This window comes from Maylandia zebra, linkage group LG22, assembly GCF_041146795.1.
Source record: "Maylandia zebra isolate NMK-2024a linkage group LG22, Mzebra_GT3a, whole genome shotgun sequence".
Classification (NCBI taxonomy): domain Eukaryota; kingdom Metazoa; phylum Chordata; class Actinopteri; order Cichliformes; family Cichlidae; genus Maylandia; species Maylandia zebra.
In genome coordinates, this window is record NC_135187.1 from 546934 (window position 1) to 562732 (window position 15799).

At 41.8% G+C, this 15799-nt stretch overlaps 1 gene segment (V, D, J or C); it reads left to right on the top strand.

The window, feature by feature from the left end:
* The first annotated feature begins 2011 nt into the window (after positions 1-2011).
* LOC112429665 (Ig kappa chain V-III region MOPC 321-like) lies at positions 2012-15243 on the top strand. The segment is given in 5 exon segments: positions 2012-2087; positions 2246-2547; positions 10276-10278; positions 13257-13308; positions 14096-15243. Coding segments are annotated over 5 exon segments (729 nt in total).
* The last annotated feature ends 556 nt before the right edge of the window (positions 15244-15799 follow it).

Here is a 15799-nt window from a genome sequence, read left to right on the forward strand (position 1 = left end):
CGGTGGGAGGAAGCCGGAGTACCCGGAGGGAACCCACGCAAACACGGGGAGAACATGCAAACTCCACACAGAAAGACCTGATGGTGGAATTGAACTCAGGACCTTCTTGCTGTGCGGCAACAGTGCTAACCACCGTGCTGCCGTACTTTCAAATCCATTTATCATAAATGTAACAAAGTGTTTACATGTGATTTTTTTATCTTTTTATGTGTCCATCTATACAACGCTGCATGTTGTATTCTAAATCTGCCTGTTTGTTTTTTTTAATCTGCCAGCAAAAAATGAACCTAAAGTATGTAATGCAAGGATGTCATCGCTTTCAAGAGGGAGAAAGCATAAAGTTCGACTTTTATGAATCACTTAATATGATAAGGAGATTCTGCAGGTCATTAATCGATGTATAAAACCAAAATAGAATATATTTTTACTTACACAGGACACAAACACGGAAGCAAGATGTATAATTAGGATTATTTATAACAAATATGAATTAATTAGTGCAATTTCTTTAACCATAGAGAATGACTAAATCCTTCAGGACAATGTCACATAAATGCACTGAACTCACTATGTTTTCTCTCTAACAGCCTCCACATGTTCTGACTGTAGTTTCCCCTCATGAATGAATTTATGCTGCACTAATCTGAATGTTCGGGGGGAATCAAACGCATTTTACTCGCAGTACTCGAGCTGACTTTGTTTGAATGACGGCGAATTCACAACATGGAGGCTTAAAAAAAGCCAAATCTTGTACCGATCCTTGGTGGATGTGCGCCTCCAGACATTTATAATTGCCAAATTTGTTCAACGTGTATGCGCTGACTCCACAGACAACGTACGAGAAGATATCAGTCTAAGTCAATAGCACTTGGTCTTCAGGGTTTCTACTCCACGGCCGTTATTTCACACGGGTCCACATTTCCAGTGCACGCTATTTTTTGCAAGTACCGTCTCTTTGCATCCGGACGCAACCTGTCTCTATAACATCCTTTTTCTTTTGAGCTGCTTGTAAGTGTGGTTGGTCACAATCTTCCTTCTAACACAGTGTGTTTGTTTGGATTCGTAGCCTGCTAAAAAGGTGCTGCGCTCCCACAATCCACTGCGGTGTGACATCAACTCCAAAGCCCTATTCTGAAACAGCAGTTCACCTGGGCAAACTGCCACCGCTGCTCTACCTCTACAAAGTGTAGATGAGTTAAAGTAAGGTTCAGGTCCAGATGAATGAAGATGGTGGGTTAAAAAAACAAATGGTGATATTTAAAATGGGGAATTCGATTAAGGAGAAAGAATTAACTCATGTTCAGCGTGTTTCAGTCTGGATGTGTGCTCTGAGTCTCCTGTGAACTCTAACAGTGGGAAGTGAAAACAGGCTGTGGGCCTGTGGGGCTTCATGTTCATGAAGTTGAAAGTTTCCACCTGATTAAACACAGCAGTGACAAGACAAAGACGCAGCTGTGAGCAGTTTCCATCCACTCATTGTGGCCATGAAGTCAACTAAACAGGAAAAAGAAATGTTGCTGGCGGCTCTGTAGAGATACATCTTTAATGCTTCCAACTAATGAGAGCTCATAATTAAAGCAAATGAAAGGTGATGTTTGAACTGTTGCTGGTCTCACCACTGAGTGTCAGTAAAGCACAGCAGCCTGACCTCAGCTTGGTACAGTAGGATTTTATTTTACTTTATGAACTTATTCCGTTTCTGTCAGGATAACTCCTGGTTACTTAAATAACATTTCTAAAACAGATTTCCCTCAGATGGGTTGACTTGAAGTATTAAAACAAACTTTACATCCATTCGATTAAATACATTTGATTTGTAGACGATCCTGAGAAGACTGTGGACTTTATATAAACGAGCGTGCAGCGAGTAGAGCCACGAGTGAGAAGGAAAGGTGGTGATGTGCTGAGGACGGCTCCAGCTGACTGACTCTGTGTGTTTGCATACGTGTCCTGCCTCTGCTCACAGCCCTTAAGAGGCCAGTGTTGATCAGTGTCTGTCCAGGCCTTTCAGAGACACTGACACGCCGGCAGCACAATGATGATGTCACTGACTCTACTGCTGGCCACCCTGGGGCTCCTTGTTCAGGGTGAGACTCTCTGTGAGCGCGTGGCTTCAGCGTGAACACTGAAACCAGCAGCAGTGACCTTCTTCCATCTGTTCTCCATCTTCTGTTTGGATGCTGATCATCTTTCTCCACGCTGGATTTGTCTCAGTAACCCTTCTCCTTTTTTCCCTCTTTTCCAGGTTCATCAGGGCAAATCATCGTGACTCAGTCTCCTGGAGCTCAGTCTGTGGTTGCAGGGCAGTCTGTCTCCATCACATGTAGAACCAGTACAAGTGTTTACAGTAATTACTATAAGAAAAACCTGCTTTCCTGGTACCTCCAGAAACCTGGAGGAGCTCCTAAACTCCTGATTTATCAAGCTACATCTCGTCAGTCTGGAGTTTCAGATCGTTTCAGTGGAAGTGGATCTGGTACTGTCTACACTCTGAGCATCAGAGGAGTCCAGGCTGAAGATTCAGGAGTTTATTACTGTCAGAGCGTCGTATGGTGGAACAATCAAGACGTGTTCACACAGCGTAACAGCGTAGTACAAAAACCTCCCTTAGTCAGGCTGACACAGTTCAATGGACACACACCAATGTAAGATGCACACATCAGCAGCATTAATGTGCACAGCTTAGTTTCCCACTGACATACTGATTTTTACATAATTATGACCCCAAATTCCTGAACATCAGGACGATTCCCAAGATAAACACAGCAGACGTTTTCCATGAGTAAGATTCGTAAAGTCTGTGCTGCTTCAAACATGTGGAAATGACACCACACACAGGCGTGTCTCAAAGCACTGTTATCGTGTTTTCTGATGGTCTATATGAATGCACCAACAACATCAGCAGTGAAAGTAATCTAATATGAATGTGTCTGCGCAGACTCTCTGGATGACCGAGAGTCTGCGCAGACACATGTTGGTCTAAGCAGCTGGAAAGAAAGCGACACACTTCTTTAAGTTTCATCCGTGAAGCTTCATCAGTTCTAAACCAAATGGTGTGAGTCCCACCGTGTAACAGGAAAATACCTCCAGTGTGTTTCACTGGTCAGCCTTACACAACATGGGAGGAGCATAGCTATGACGTACATTCAAGCCTGTTATGTTGCAGCCTTTCTGACTTGCATGTAGAGCTGGGCGATATAAGATTTTTTCATATCACGATATGTTTTTTTCATTTCAGGCGATAACGATATCTATCACGATATCAGCCAAATAACTATATTTGTAAGATTTAAATGTGCCGTTGCTCACAAGTAAAATGTGAAATAATCAGCAGCTTGTTTTGATTTAAATATTTATTTCCCATAATAAGTTCAACAGGGTAGATGTACTTAAGGAACATGAGACTTTTTCAGATAAATAAAGGCAAATATTGCAAACTACACAAAAGGCAGCCGCTAAAGCGTTTAAGTTTCAAAATAGAACAAATGAAACAGACTAAATTGTCAATTCCACTTAGAAACAAAATATTAATTCTAAAAATAAATCTTAGTTTGTTTTACAGAAGAACAGACAAAACTGACTAACTTTTGTCAATATCAAATAAACTGAGAACTAAAAGGAAATTCTCAATCTCTCCTTGTTGTATAGCTGAGCTTTTCAAACAGCTGTAACAGTTACTTTAGTCTGACAAAAGCCGAATGACGAATCAGTGCTTCCAGTCAGAGACTGAGCTGCACCGCTTTATTGTATTTCCAGACTTGCTTTCGGCACATTTACAGTGCAGCTGCTCTGTTTTTTGTCAGACTTGAAATAGCAGAAATACCTTCACACTACGGAGCTTCTCTGGCTCTTCCGTTCGACAATCTCTCCGGCGTTGGAACCATCATCTGTTTTCTCCTCGGTAACCTTCGGTCACGCTCTCGGTTGATCTTTCTCTAGTCGGCACACATTTCCTCCATTACCGGGCGGCACGGCGGCTGGCTGCTTCCCAAATACACATGTGCGGCTTGGCACTTGTGCTGTACGTAACAAGTCACGTGACGTGACACTGCGGCTGTGATTGGTTCGGCTCTGCACTATTTAATTTGGATTGGCTGTTCTTTTTTTTTTAAGACGACAAGAGCGGCGAGGTCTATCGCAATAGTTTAATTTTTCTATTGAGAAAAAGTTATTTCGCGATACATATCGTTATCGTTCTATCGCCCAGCTCTACTTGCATGATATTGTAAAGTGTGAAAACTGAGAGACAGATTGAATAGAGACCTACTCAATGTTCACTTTGAGATGAACACAGTTAGCGCTTTGGTAAAATCTAACTTGAGCCTGTGTAATTGTGTTCTTTTGTGGCTCTTTGTGTTCTGGATGTTGTGTTACCAGCACACAGTGGGATCTCTGTGTGATGACCAGGGCAGAGCAAGAGTACACAAACAAAGAAGAAGTGGGTGGCAATAGCTCAGCAGGTAGAACAACCTGCTACCAACTGAAGGTTCGTGGTCACACACTGGAGTATGAATGTGTGTGAAAGCACTTCAGCATCGTCTGAATGTGTAAGTGAGGCGTGTTGTACAAAGCGCTTTAAGTTCCCCTGGAGTAGAAGAACCAGTGCATTCACCATTTAAGCACCGATCCTGGTAGAAAGTCAAAGTAAACTTTATTGTCATCTCTGCTATAGAGAGACGAGACGACGAGGCTCCAGTTCCATTCAGTGCAAAAGAACAACAATAAATATAGAAAGAGTAAGATTAACCGTACACTTTGAGACTGAGGTAAGGGGAGTAAATGTACACTATGAGGTAAAAGAGTTAATAACAGTCTAAACTTTACAATTGAGATTTAAAGTGACTTTGAAGTGGTTTGAAATGACCAACGTAGCAGCTTTACAGTTTACAGTGTGAAATAAAGTGATCAACATGAGCAGGATTCCTGAGAGTAGGACTGACCATAGAGCAGCATCTGTATTTACAAAGGCAGCGGTGTGCGAAGTCCAATAGAGTTCGTTAATGTCCCTCATCTCTGTACGCCGACTCGTCATTGCTGCTGATGAGTAGGGATGGGTATCGTTTAGGTTTTATCCAATACCGGTGCCAAGCCGGTACTTTTGAAACTGTGCTGGTGCTTAACCCTTTACAGCCGATCGGAGCGGGCACGCTCTGTTTTGCGTAACTATTTTTAAATCCCGGTAGCTCTGCAACCACTTAAGCTAGCGCAATCATTTTTTTTGCATATGAAACTGGAGGAGTTGTACTTACATCTTATGCCATCAGCTTGTCCTCGGTCACAGTTTCCTTCCACTTATAGCTTTGCAAAAACTGCATAAAAATCACTTGCAGCAACAAAAACATGATATTCCAGAAACACGCTTCGCCGATCCGATCAGCTTAGGGTTGCCAACTCCCTGAAAAATAAATAAGGGACACCTCGTGGCCAGGGCTGGGCAACCCAGTTGTCTTCACCCTTCCCAGTGTGGTAGCTCTTTTTTTGTGTGTGAAATTATTTTTTAACCATTTGACTTGAACTTGATTTAAGCAGATGCATATTCTTTGTGATATGACCATATGGGAAACAAATGATCATTTAGCCATTTATTTTTAGCTCAAAATGACAACATTAACACAGTAAAACAGGTCTCTTTCTTAAACAGAAGCCTGTCATGCTTAACTTTTGAGAATATAAGTAAATCTTTCTTTAAAAGAACTCTGTCCTGCTTAACTTAAAATTATATAAATTAATAGAAAACAATAGAACAAAATCATTCTTGTAACAGTGCACATTTAGTGCATTTAGTACAATTGGCTTCAGTTGAGGTATTATTTCAGCTTTTCTAATGCTAATCAGCTGCTCCTGTTTGTAAACCCGCTTGTTCCCATGATTACGCATCTTAACTCATCATCATTATTCATCTATGTATTACTTTTATGTATTAGTGATCAATTTGTTGTAATCATCTATCCTTGCAGTTGTTTATTACACAAAATAAATTATATTATCACACTTCTGGCCACATAGCGCTGATATTCACTGCACATGCCCATATTAACCTTAACCAGAGGGTTTAAACAACAAACCAGTGTTTACATACCATATCTGCTTCTGCCGTGGCCTGGTGGACAAGAAATTGGTTAAGGGTTCCCCGAGCTTTCACGCCCCTCGTGTTCTTCATGTGCCCACCATTAGAAGCATGCCTATGGAAAAAGTGCGCCAGCACACAGTGCAGTGCGCTTTATAGTGCACTTTTCCAGCCAGGTGTTTTCCTTTTCCCATTCCTCCCTGTACTTTTGCAGCCTTTTTTTTCTTTCTCTGAGCGAACAAACATTGCTGCTCTGATGCTGGGCTTACACTGTGCGATTTTTGGCCCATTTTGAGCCGATTTTTGAGTCATGCGACCGACTTGGTGATCGGCCCGATTTTGGCCCAGTGGCGTGTCTAGAAAATTTTTGTTGGGGGGGCCAGGTAGGGGCACCGATTTGGAGAAGGGTGGCAGATTTAATTGGCAGATAATGTTTAAAAAAAAAAATTCTACCAACCCTTAACCATAATTCAATAATCCTAATAACCAAATGCACTTTTAACTCTTATTAGAATGAGATTTTAACCACTACGGTGCAAAGTTTTTAGATACTGTGTTGATAAAGTACAAGAGATACAATCAGTGCTTTGTCAGTGTTTACTCAGCAGTCAAGGACATCAATATTTGCATAGTATTTTTACTGACATATAGTACACATATGTTTTGGGCAAAAACATTTTTGAAAATTAAAATACGAACATTTGTAACAAACAATTGACAAATTAGCCAATGCAAAACTTTATCTGCCTGTTAAAAAAAGAAGATAATCTTCTCACAAACTGGTGTTTGATTTTGAAACAGGAAAAAAGTGGGGAAACAACTGAAAAGACTAACATTTGAATAAAACCTGAAAGCAAGTAAATACTTTCTATGCTGCCTTATGGTAAACTTTGGTAATATTGATAAAGAACAACACTGGCTGATGATGAAATACAGTCAGCTGGCATGGTGACACTGCCAGTATTAACCTGCAGGGCTGGACTGGGACAGAAAATCGGGCATTTTGACTACTGACCGACCCACCAGGTATTAAAGCCATAAAGCCTTTGAATGAAAACAAATGCTGTTGTGACAGTGATGTACAGTTTTGTTGGTATATGTATGATTTCTATACATTTTACGTCAGATAAAAACTTTGGTTGTAAGATTTAGATAATTATTTAATAAAAGCGAGATATTTTAAATGAGAATAAGAAAGAAAAGTATTTCTTTGTGCCCACCTTTCCCTGTTACCTGGCCCCCTGGCAAAACTTTGCTAGACCCGCCCCTGCACAGTTACCAGCTGTCAGCTACATAAAAAAGGATCCTGGTGTTATTTGTCTCTCAGAAACAGTTCATAACTTCAACTCATTCATGTCACCTAAAAGGTAAACCTGTTTCTCCATCACCTGTTCAGCTCTGATGATCCAGTAAGGACATCTCCTGGTTTCATCTTCATGTTTCCCTCTCACCACATATCCAAACCGACATCATGACCAGCAGCTTTACAGCTGTGGCTCCAGCAAACATCAGCTGATACTAGAAATTAATATTAAATAAATTCTGACAACAGCTGATCAAGCTTAAACGTGCTGCTGTTGTTTAGCGCGACATCCGCTGGTTTCTTCTTTCTGGCGCAAAGTGGGCGATAAACAAACAAGAGAGAAAAGCCGATCAGCTGATCATTGATCAGTTTCATGATTGAAGCAGCAACAGGAGAGGGAGGGGGAGAGAATGAGAGAAGAGGCAGCTGTGCAGCATAACGACAGAATAAATCCAGCTTTGTGTCTTTTTTCCATTCTAGCTAAAGTCCGGGACAAACTGCGTCTCTTCTCAGCTCAATACGAAACGCGTAACATTTTCTCTGAATGAGGGACCATTCCATTTTTTTAAGGAGCCGTTGGCAACTCTACTAACTTTATGAATAAAATAAAGTTCACTATCAGTAACATCATAGCAACCGAACAGCTGTATAAAAACTCCGTCAAACTGGCTAGAACGCAGTATGAGTTATTGCAACTGACAGTAAAAAGTCAGCAACATGAAAATAAACTCCACCTAAACTTGGTTTATATCTGACCCAGATAGACTGCAGGTCATAACTTCTTACCTGAAGTTCAGTTCACCTGACACTCGGACTGGCGGCTGCCTCGGGTCTCTCCTCCTGCCTCCCCTTCCCTCATCCACCTGTTGCCTCTGTGGAAGCCCCGCCATAGCCACCACCAAACAACGGAGTTATTTCTACACATCGACCTGCATCTGGCCAATCCACCACCTCTCATTGTTGCCATTACAAAAAAAAATAAAAAATAAGTCACCGGGCAGATGCCCGGTATGCCCGATGGCCAGTCCAGCTATGTTAACCTGCAACCAAATCTGCAGCTCCATACAGCAATGTTACGACTTAGATTATATCTTATAACTCATAACTCTTATGTTAGCTGCCCTCAGTAGCATACTGTCTGAAATATTCCACAGCTGCAATAATTCTTTAAGTGTTATTTTTTTCCTTGGTATTCTAATTTCACCGAAGTTTACTAAACTCAACAAACTTAATATTACTTACCGGGACATTTATTCTGTCCTCATTTTCTTTCACCGAAAAATTGTTTCCTGCAGTGCCATCTTTCGTGCTTGGCTCTCCTACCTTTGCTAACGTGATGCACATAGCGCAGAAGCCGATGCTGCATTCACTTACACTCGGATATCTGAGCGTCACCGTGAAAACATAATCGGACATTTGATATTTGATTGAATTTTATTGTTTTGCCTTTGGGGTGGCACCTGGGGTGGCCAGTCTGGTTTGGGGGGTGGCCTGTGCCCCCCCAGCCCACCCCGCTGGACACACCATTGTTTTGGCCTTCATCGTGCATCGTGTAGTATACGTGGGGTAACGAGAAGCGATTAACACCTCACGACCAGCTCCCGATCATCAATCGCTCGTGAGGGTGTCACCACAGGCGCTCACATTGCTCACGCGCAAACACATAAACGTCGGTGAAAAAGATGGAGCAGCAGTGCAGCGTGTGATCTGGACACAAGCGATGGAGGCACAACTTGTAGAACTTTGGAAAGCTCATCCGAGCCTTTTCGATGTGGCATCACAAAATTATCACGACCACAACAACCGTGAAAATAGTTGGATTTACATGCTGCTCAATCACAGCTGCCTTATTAATGTTTTTCATTAGCAATTTAGCAAAGTTGATGGTGGCGGTGTGTCTGTGTGAGTGAAAGACAGACAGAGAGAGAGAGCGACAGATTTTCTGTTATAACCTTCATTTTATGGAGGCACAGTGTGCCGTCCGAGACTTGCACCGCAGTGTCGGCGTTTGTTTCCCTGTTGGCCGGTATTTTCTTCGTAAGCGACCTTTCCTCGACCAATGAGATAAGCGATAATCTGACTTGTCATACTCGAATTGTCATAAGTGTGCTGTCAGCGCATTGGTCACAAAGCAGGAGAGGGGCTGGGAATTATGTTTTCAAACAAAGTGTTAATTCCATTAAAAGTTACAGACTACTTTTGATTCTCACTGTATTACGGGATAAAGTGCGTCCCTTATTAGCTCAATACGGGACGTGAACTTTTGTTTCTAAATACGGGACGATTCCGTTTTTTAAGGGACGGTTGGCAACCCTAGATCAGCTGTTTGTAACACTTACTACGTCCATCAGCGCGAACTATCACATGACCGCATGACCTGCCCGAAACCGGAAGTGACGTCATTTTGCGGAAATTTAGTTTTTTTTTACCATCGTGACCTCAAGAGCTTATACTTGTGTTTTTAAAAGTTATGTTTGACTTCATGACTTTCTGTGTCGTTTCTGGGATGCTGAGGACTCAGATTGCACTGCTGGAAATAGTTTATTTTGATGCATATGCTGTTATTTTGCAAATTTGCACTATAATATTTATTTTCGTTTTTCCTGCAGTATATAAAAATTGGTGTATTTCAAAAATAAAACTATGAAGACACTTAAAATAAATTTCCTGTGGTGGGAAACTATTTTGTATTTACAGTTTTGAGGGATAAGCCTCTTAAATTTCTCTAACTAGAAATATATGTTAAAAAAACAAAAACGATTTTCAATTTTTTTGTAGTTTATTGCACTTTTTTGCAATTTATGTAATTACTATGCACCTAATGCAGACATATTATTAAAGTTTGGACTATAATGGTTGTATTGATGTATAGCAACTTGAAATGCTCCCAAAAATGGCTCCACAGCATGTAAAAATATAATATAAGCTCTGGCGGACTTGGTTCTATGGTAGGTCTTAAAGGGTTAAACGGTGCTCGAACTGGTGCTTAGAGAATGGTGCACACAAACTTTGTCCAAAAACCTCTCATGTTCAGCTGTTTTTTTTGTAAAAAGATAACAAGCTTTGCGCTGGGCAGAGGGGGGAGAGGCGGTAGTTACACTCACAGTAGCACAGGAACAGAGCGGGAGGGAGAGAGAAAGAGAGCCAGGGACAACAAGGTCACATCAGAAAGGTATCCGGTTGTTCAGTCTGACGTCACTAGTCGTGTCTGGACCTAAACTCCGCTGCAGGTCCATATATCAAACGATCACTATGGCATTACTGAGAGTTGAAAAACTGTCTAAAGTCTTTCATCTTTAATAAAATGATCAGCGTTCTGCTCTACCAGGTGTAACAATTGAGTTTAACATCCAGGCATCCATGAAAACGGAATTTATGACATTTAACGGAGTTAGAAGTTAGCAGGGAGTTAGCTCGCTAGCTTCTATCTAAATACTATATAGCATGTCCTGACTGCAGGGTTTTGGAAACAAATTAAAACGTACAGCTCTGTTATCACTTCCAGCATAAATGAAGACAGAAAACTAAACAGCAGTGACGTTTGTAGGGTTACTGAAGTTGGGCTAGCTGGTATATAATGATGTGCTACGTGACCGCTAGCGACACAGCTATGTTAGCATAATATAAACAAGGGCTTCTCACTGGCTCTTGTGGTGATGTTTTTGGAGACCATTACATCCTCTGTGCACTTACTGATGTAGCAGGTCACAGATTCAGTGAACTTGTCCAGGTATAAGAAGCCATTTTGGGTGGCTGCCTCTTTAAACATGTTCCAGTCTGTGCACTTGAAGCAGTCCTGAAGCGCTGAGACAGCCCCACTCGGCCAGACTCTGATGGTTTTCCTGGCTGGTCTTGTGCGTTTCAGCAGTGATGTGTACATGAGCAGCAGCAGCAGCATCTACAGTGGCATGGTCAGGTGAGCCGATGTGTGGGTGCACAGCTGCCTTGTAGGACCCGCACATGTTGGTGTAAACTTTATCCAGGCAGTTGTTCCCTCTGGTTGGGAAGTTCATATCTTGTTGCAATTTGGTGAGGACTGTCTTGAGGTTTGCATGTTTGAAGTCGCAGGTTGCGCCTTTTGGAGCTCGTTGATATCACGAGACAGTTCTGCTAGTGCCAATTGGCATTAGCATTTGGTGGGAATACACTGCTATAATAAGTGTCGAGGAAAACTCTCTTGGTAGATAGAATGGGCGACACTTTACTATTAGAAACTCCACCTGTGGTGAGCAGTGGCAACTCACTTCATCCAAATTCGTGCCCCACAGTCAATGTAGATGCACAGACCACTGTCCCGGCTCTTACCAGACAAGGAGGCTTCTCTATCGGCTCGATAGCATGCTAGGCCGGTTAGCTGGATAGCCAAGTCAGCAATATCCGCATTCAGCCATTTTTCTGTGAGGATGAAAACAACAGTTCTTAACTCAAGCCGGGTCGAGTGCTGGAGCCACGGATAATCCATTTTACTGTCCAGGGAGCGAACGTTGGAGAGCAGGATGGATGGAAGTGCTGGTCGGAACGGGTTAGCCTTTAGCCTAGCGCTAGCACTGGAATGCTTTCCTCGCTTTTGTTTACGTGTGTAGCACTTGCGTTTCAGCCGGCTGCCCCCCGCTTTATTGTCTGCTGTGGTTGGTGTGCATTGTTCTTTGGTCGCGACACACCATAGAAAAAAAAACACTGAATTTTGCTCGAGCGCTATCAGCCGGTGTATGCTCAAGGCGCCGCCAGTGTGGGCATCAGTAACTGTGGAGGTCCTTTACATAAGGTCAAGACCAGTGTTGGGTGTAACGCATTACTAAGTAACGCATTACTGTAATCAAATTACTTTTCCACTGAAAAAGTAGAGTAACTGATTACTGTTCATTTTTAGGTATTTTAATTACAGTTACTTACAATGTACTTGCGTTACATTTTAAAATAATTAAACTCGCTGAATATCATTATTTAATTTCAATAATTTATCTTTTAAAGGTAAAAGTAAATTCTACCGCTTTAACATCGTTGTAGTGCAGCTGCGCGTCATTTCGCGGCAGTTTGCTGCACAGTCGTATTCTACAGCGGAAGCTGTCGGACTCGGCTGAAGCGAGTGGCTGTTTCATGACATGGACATATTCCCGTCTCTTCACTTTTCTGAAACAAGCAGACAAGAACATTACAGTAATATGTTAAAACTATCGGCTGCTGTTAACAGCAGGACTAATCTACTGAAGCACCTGACACAGAGCATAGACGAACACTTCTTAGTGATCCTTGTTCATCATCCATGGATAACACCGCGGGAACTCCTGCTAAGCAGCAAAACCTGATTTTACTTCAGCAGCACAGAAAGTGTCTGAAGATGAGCTTAAAAATGATTGAAGGCTACACTGTGGAAGAGATGCTACCGCTGCGTACTCAGTCTCCATCTTTAAAAAATTTTTTTTATTATTTAAAGAGTTTAATTTCTATTGTTTGTCCACTCAAGGTTTATAGGGATTTTAAAAAGTATTTAGTTAAATTACTTATTGAGTAATTAAGTTACTTTTCAGACACAGTAATTAGATAAGTATTTTAAATACAATATTGATTAAGTAATTAGTAATTAATTACTTTTAAAAAGTAACTTATCCAACACTGGTCAAGACAAACAGCCTCTAAAGTACCGTTTGACTGGTTTGGCTTCAAAAAAAGAAGCAAACAACAATAAATGTGCAGCGATGAACTTTAAATACCTTTTTTTACATAAAACTGAAAAGAGAAAGGAAAGACTAAATTAAACTAATTCTTCTTGTTGTGATTTCTGTCACTCTGAGTGGATTTCCCTGTAGCAGCTGTGTTTCACAGACTGTTTGTGTTTAGAGTCAGAGAGCCGTGTCTCTACAGGTTTTTGTACGACGCCTCGGTCAGTTTGTATCACTGTGGCACACGTTCAGTGGAGGAACCAGGCTGGATGTTGACTGTAAGTTTCTTTGACTTCTACATGAAATTAATCGAGATTATTTTGCTGAAAAGGTTAAAAAATTGGGGTTTATTTTCTGATTTTTAAATAATTTTGCAGATGATATTTAGTTTGATGAAGAAACTCGTTTTTCTCTGTTTGGTCATTTTCACAGTGTGTATATAACCATAAATTATAATGTTATTAGAAAATACTGTTAGTTATTGGAGACGCTGCTTTAGTTCATGATTCTGTCCACAAAGATTAGATTAAAAAATGTGACTCAAAGAAAACATATTATAGTATTAAATGATATTTTTCATAATAATGACCAAAGAAAGAGCGTGTAAAGATTTTTCCTGGGAATCTTTGCACGTGTTGTCCTCAGTCTTCCTTTTTAATGACATGTAACATCCTCATTCTAACATCATAATGTGACTGATTGAAGCACATGCTACACTAGTATGTTTATTGGAGATGTAAAACGTCTTAGAGGCTTTAAAGGATATCTAAATGTTGAGGTGAGCCTGTGGTCATGCTTAGCAGTGATACCTGTAAATCTCCATTTGACTTTGTTCATGAAACTAAACTGAGATTTCCCTGCTTACAATATAAAGCGCCTTGAGGCGACTGTTGTTGTAAAAGTAGATTGAACTGAAAAATGATTAGTGAGCTCAGAGAGGGAAGTGAAACACTGAAGACCAGAACCAGCAGCCTCCCCAGCTGCAGCCAACAGGGTGGAGGTTCTCTTCTTGTTGCATGAAATTTCTTCATATTGTCTCTCTGTGTCCTCCTCCAGTGGGACAAGTTGCACCCACCCTGACGGTGCTGCCCCCATCCAGAGAGGAGCTGCAGCAGGGGAAGGCCACGCTCATGTGCCTGGCCAACAAGGGCTTCCCCTCAGACTGGAGTCTGTCCTGGAAGGTGGACGGCAGCAGCAGCAGCAGCTGGGAGGAGGGCAGGAGCCCAGGGGTGCTGCAGGAGGACGGCCTCTACAGCTGGAGCAGCACCCTGAGGCTCCCTGCAGACCAGTGGGAGAAGGTGAGCTCTGTGACCTGTGAGGCCACCCAGGGCTCCCACACTTCTCTCTCACAGACACTGAGGAGAGACCAGTGTTCCCAGTCCTGAGCTGACTCGCTGGTTTTCCTCTGCAAGTGTCTCTCTTTCTGTCACTCGTCTTTGTTTTGTTCATCATTTCACTGTTTGACACAATAAAGATTCATTCAAAGAAACTCTCGTTCCACTTCTGCTCTTTTTAACTTGCACAGATTGAGATCCTTTCACAATAAACACAGTTGTTCTTCACTCAGGGGTTTCAAACTCATGGTCCGGGGGCCACTTGCTGCCCATATATTGACGCGAAGAAATAAAATGCAGTTTGTCCCTTGAAGGGACTTTTTCTGTTCGGGAGGAAGTTTTCAGTGTCTTAGCTATGTTATGGCCCTGTCCATAATCTGTTTTGGTGGCTGTTGTTGTCTGTGCCTTTAAGTTTTGCAGGTCCCGGAGTGGATGAGCTGACGGCTGCTGATTGGTCCCCTGGCCATGTGATCTTCTTCAAATCCCTCACCAGCAGTTGTCCTGGGGCAGCTACTGACAGCAGCAGCAGACCTGACCCTGGCCTCCAAAACCTGAGACTTGTGTGCCTGTGATTTTTGGGCCTTTCTGAGTTTTGTATATAGTGTGTATATTAGCTTTCATTGTAAATAGCACATTGTAAATAGCACTGCAACAGAAGGGGTGAGCTGCCGTATTGTTTTTCCTTGCACTGTTTTCTCCTGTTTATTTCAGTTAGGGAGTTAGGTGTAGCGCTTGTCTTTTGTTTGATGTTTGATTTCACATAGGGTTTTAGATAGCACCTCCTCCTGACTTAGCTTGTTTTGTTTGTTATTTTGGCCTTTGTTCACCCTGGAGCTTCATTTTTGCAGTGTAGATAATAAAACACGATTCACTAAGGAATTGGTTTCCCTCTGTGTATGGTTTTGGGGACCAGGGCGGGGCAGTCTTTTCAAACTTATGTTGCGTTCCTGTACCCCTAGACTGGGGCGTAACAGCTAATATAGCCAAAATATCCTATTAGAGCGATTAGAACATGCTGTAGGTATTACAGGTACTGCACTGCAGTGGTTTGTATCATATCTATCTAATAGACTCCAGTTTGTGCATGTAAATGGAGAGTCCTCTTCACACACTGAGGTTAATTATGGAGTTCCACAGGGTTCAGTGCTAGGACCAATTCTGTTTACATTATACATGCTTCCCTTAGGCAGCATCATTAGAAGACATAGCATACATTTACACTGCTATGCAGATGACACCCAGCTCTATCTGTCCACCAATGATTTAACATGGGCGCTTCTATTTTAACTGGTGCATCCTTTCTGGTCTTTACAGTAGTAGTTCAGTGGGTGCAGAAATACTGATCATTTACACACAATTTATGAAGTTCAGCCTCACAAATCTGATCATTTTCTCTTTCACAAACCTGTCTATGCACACAAATGTCTAAACATGT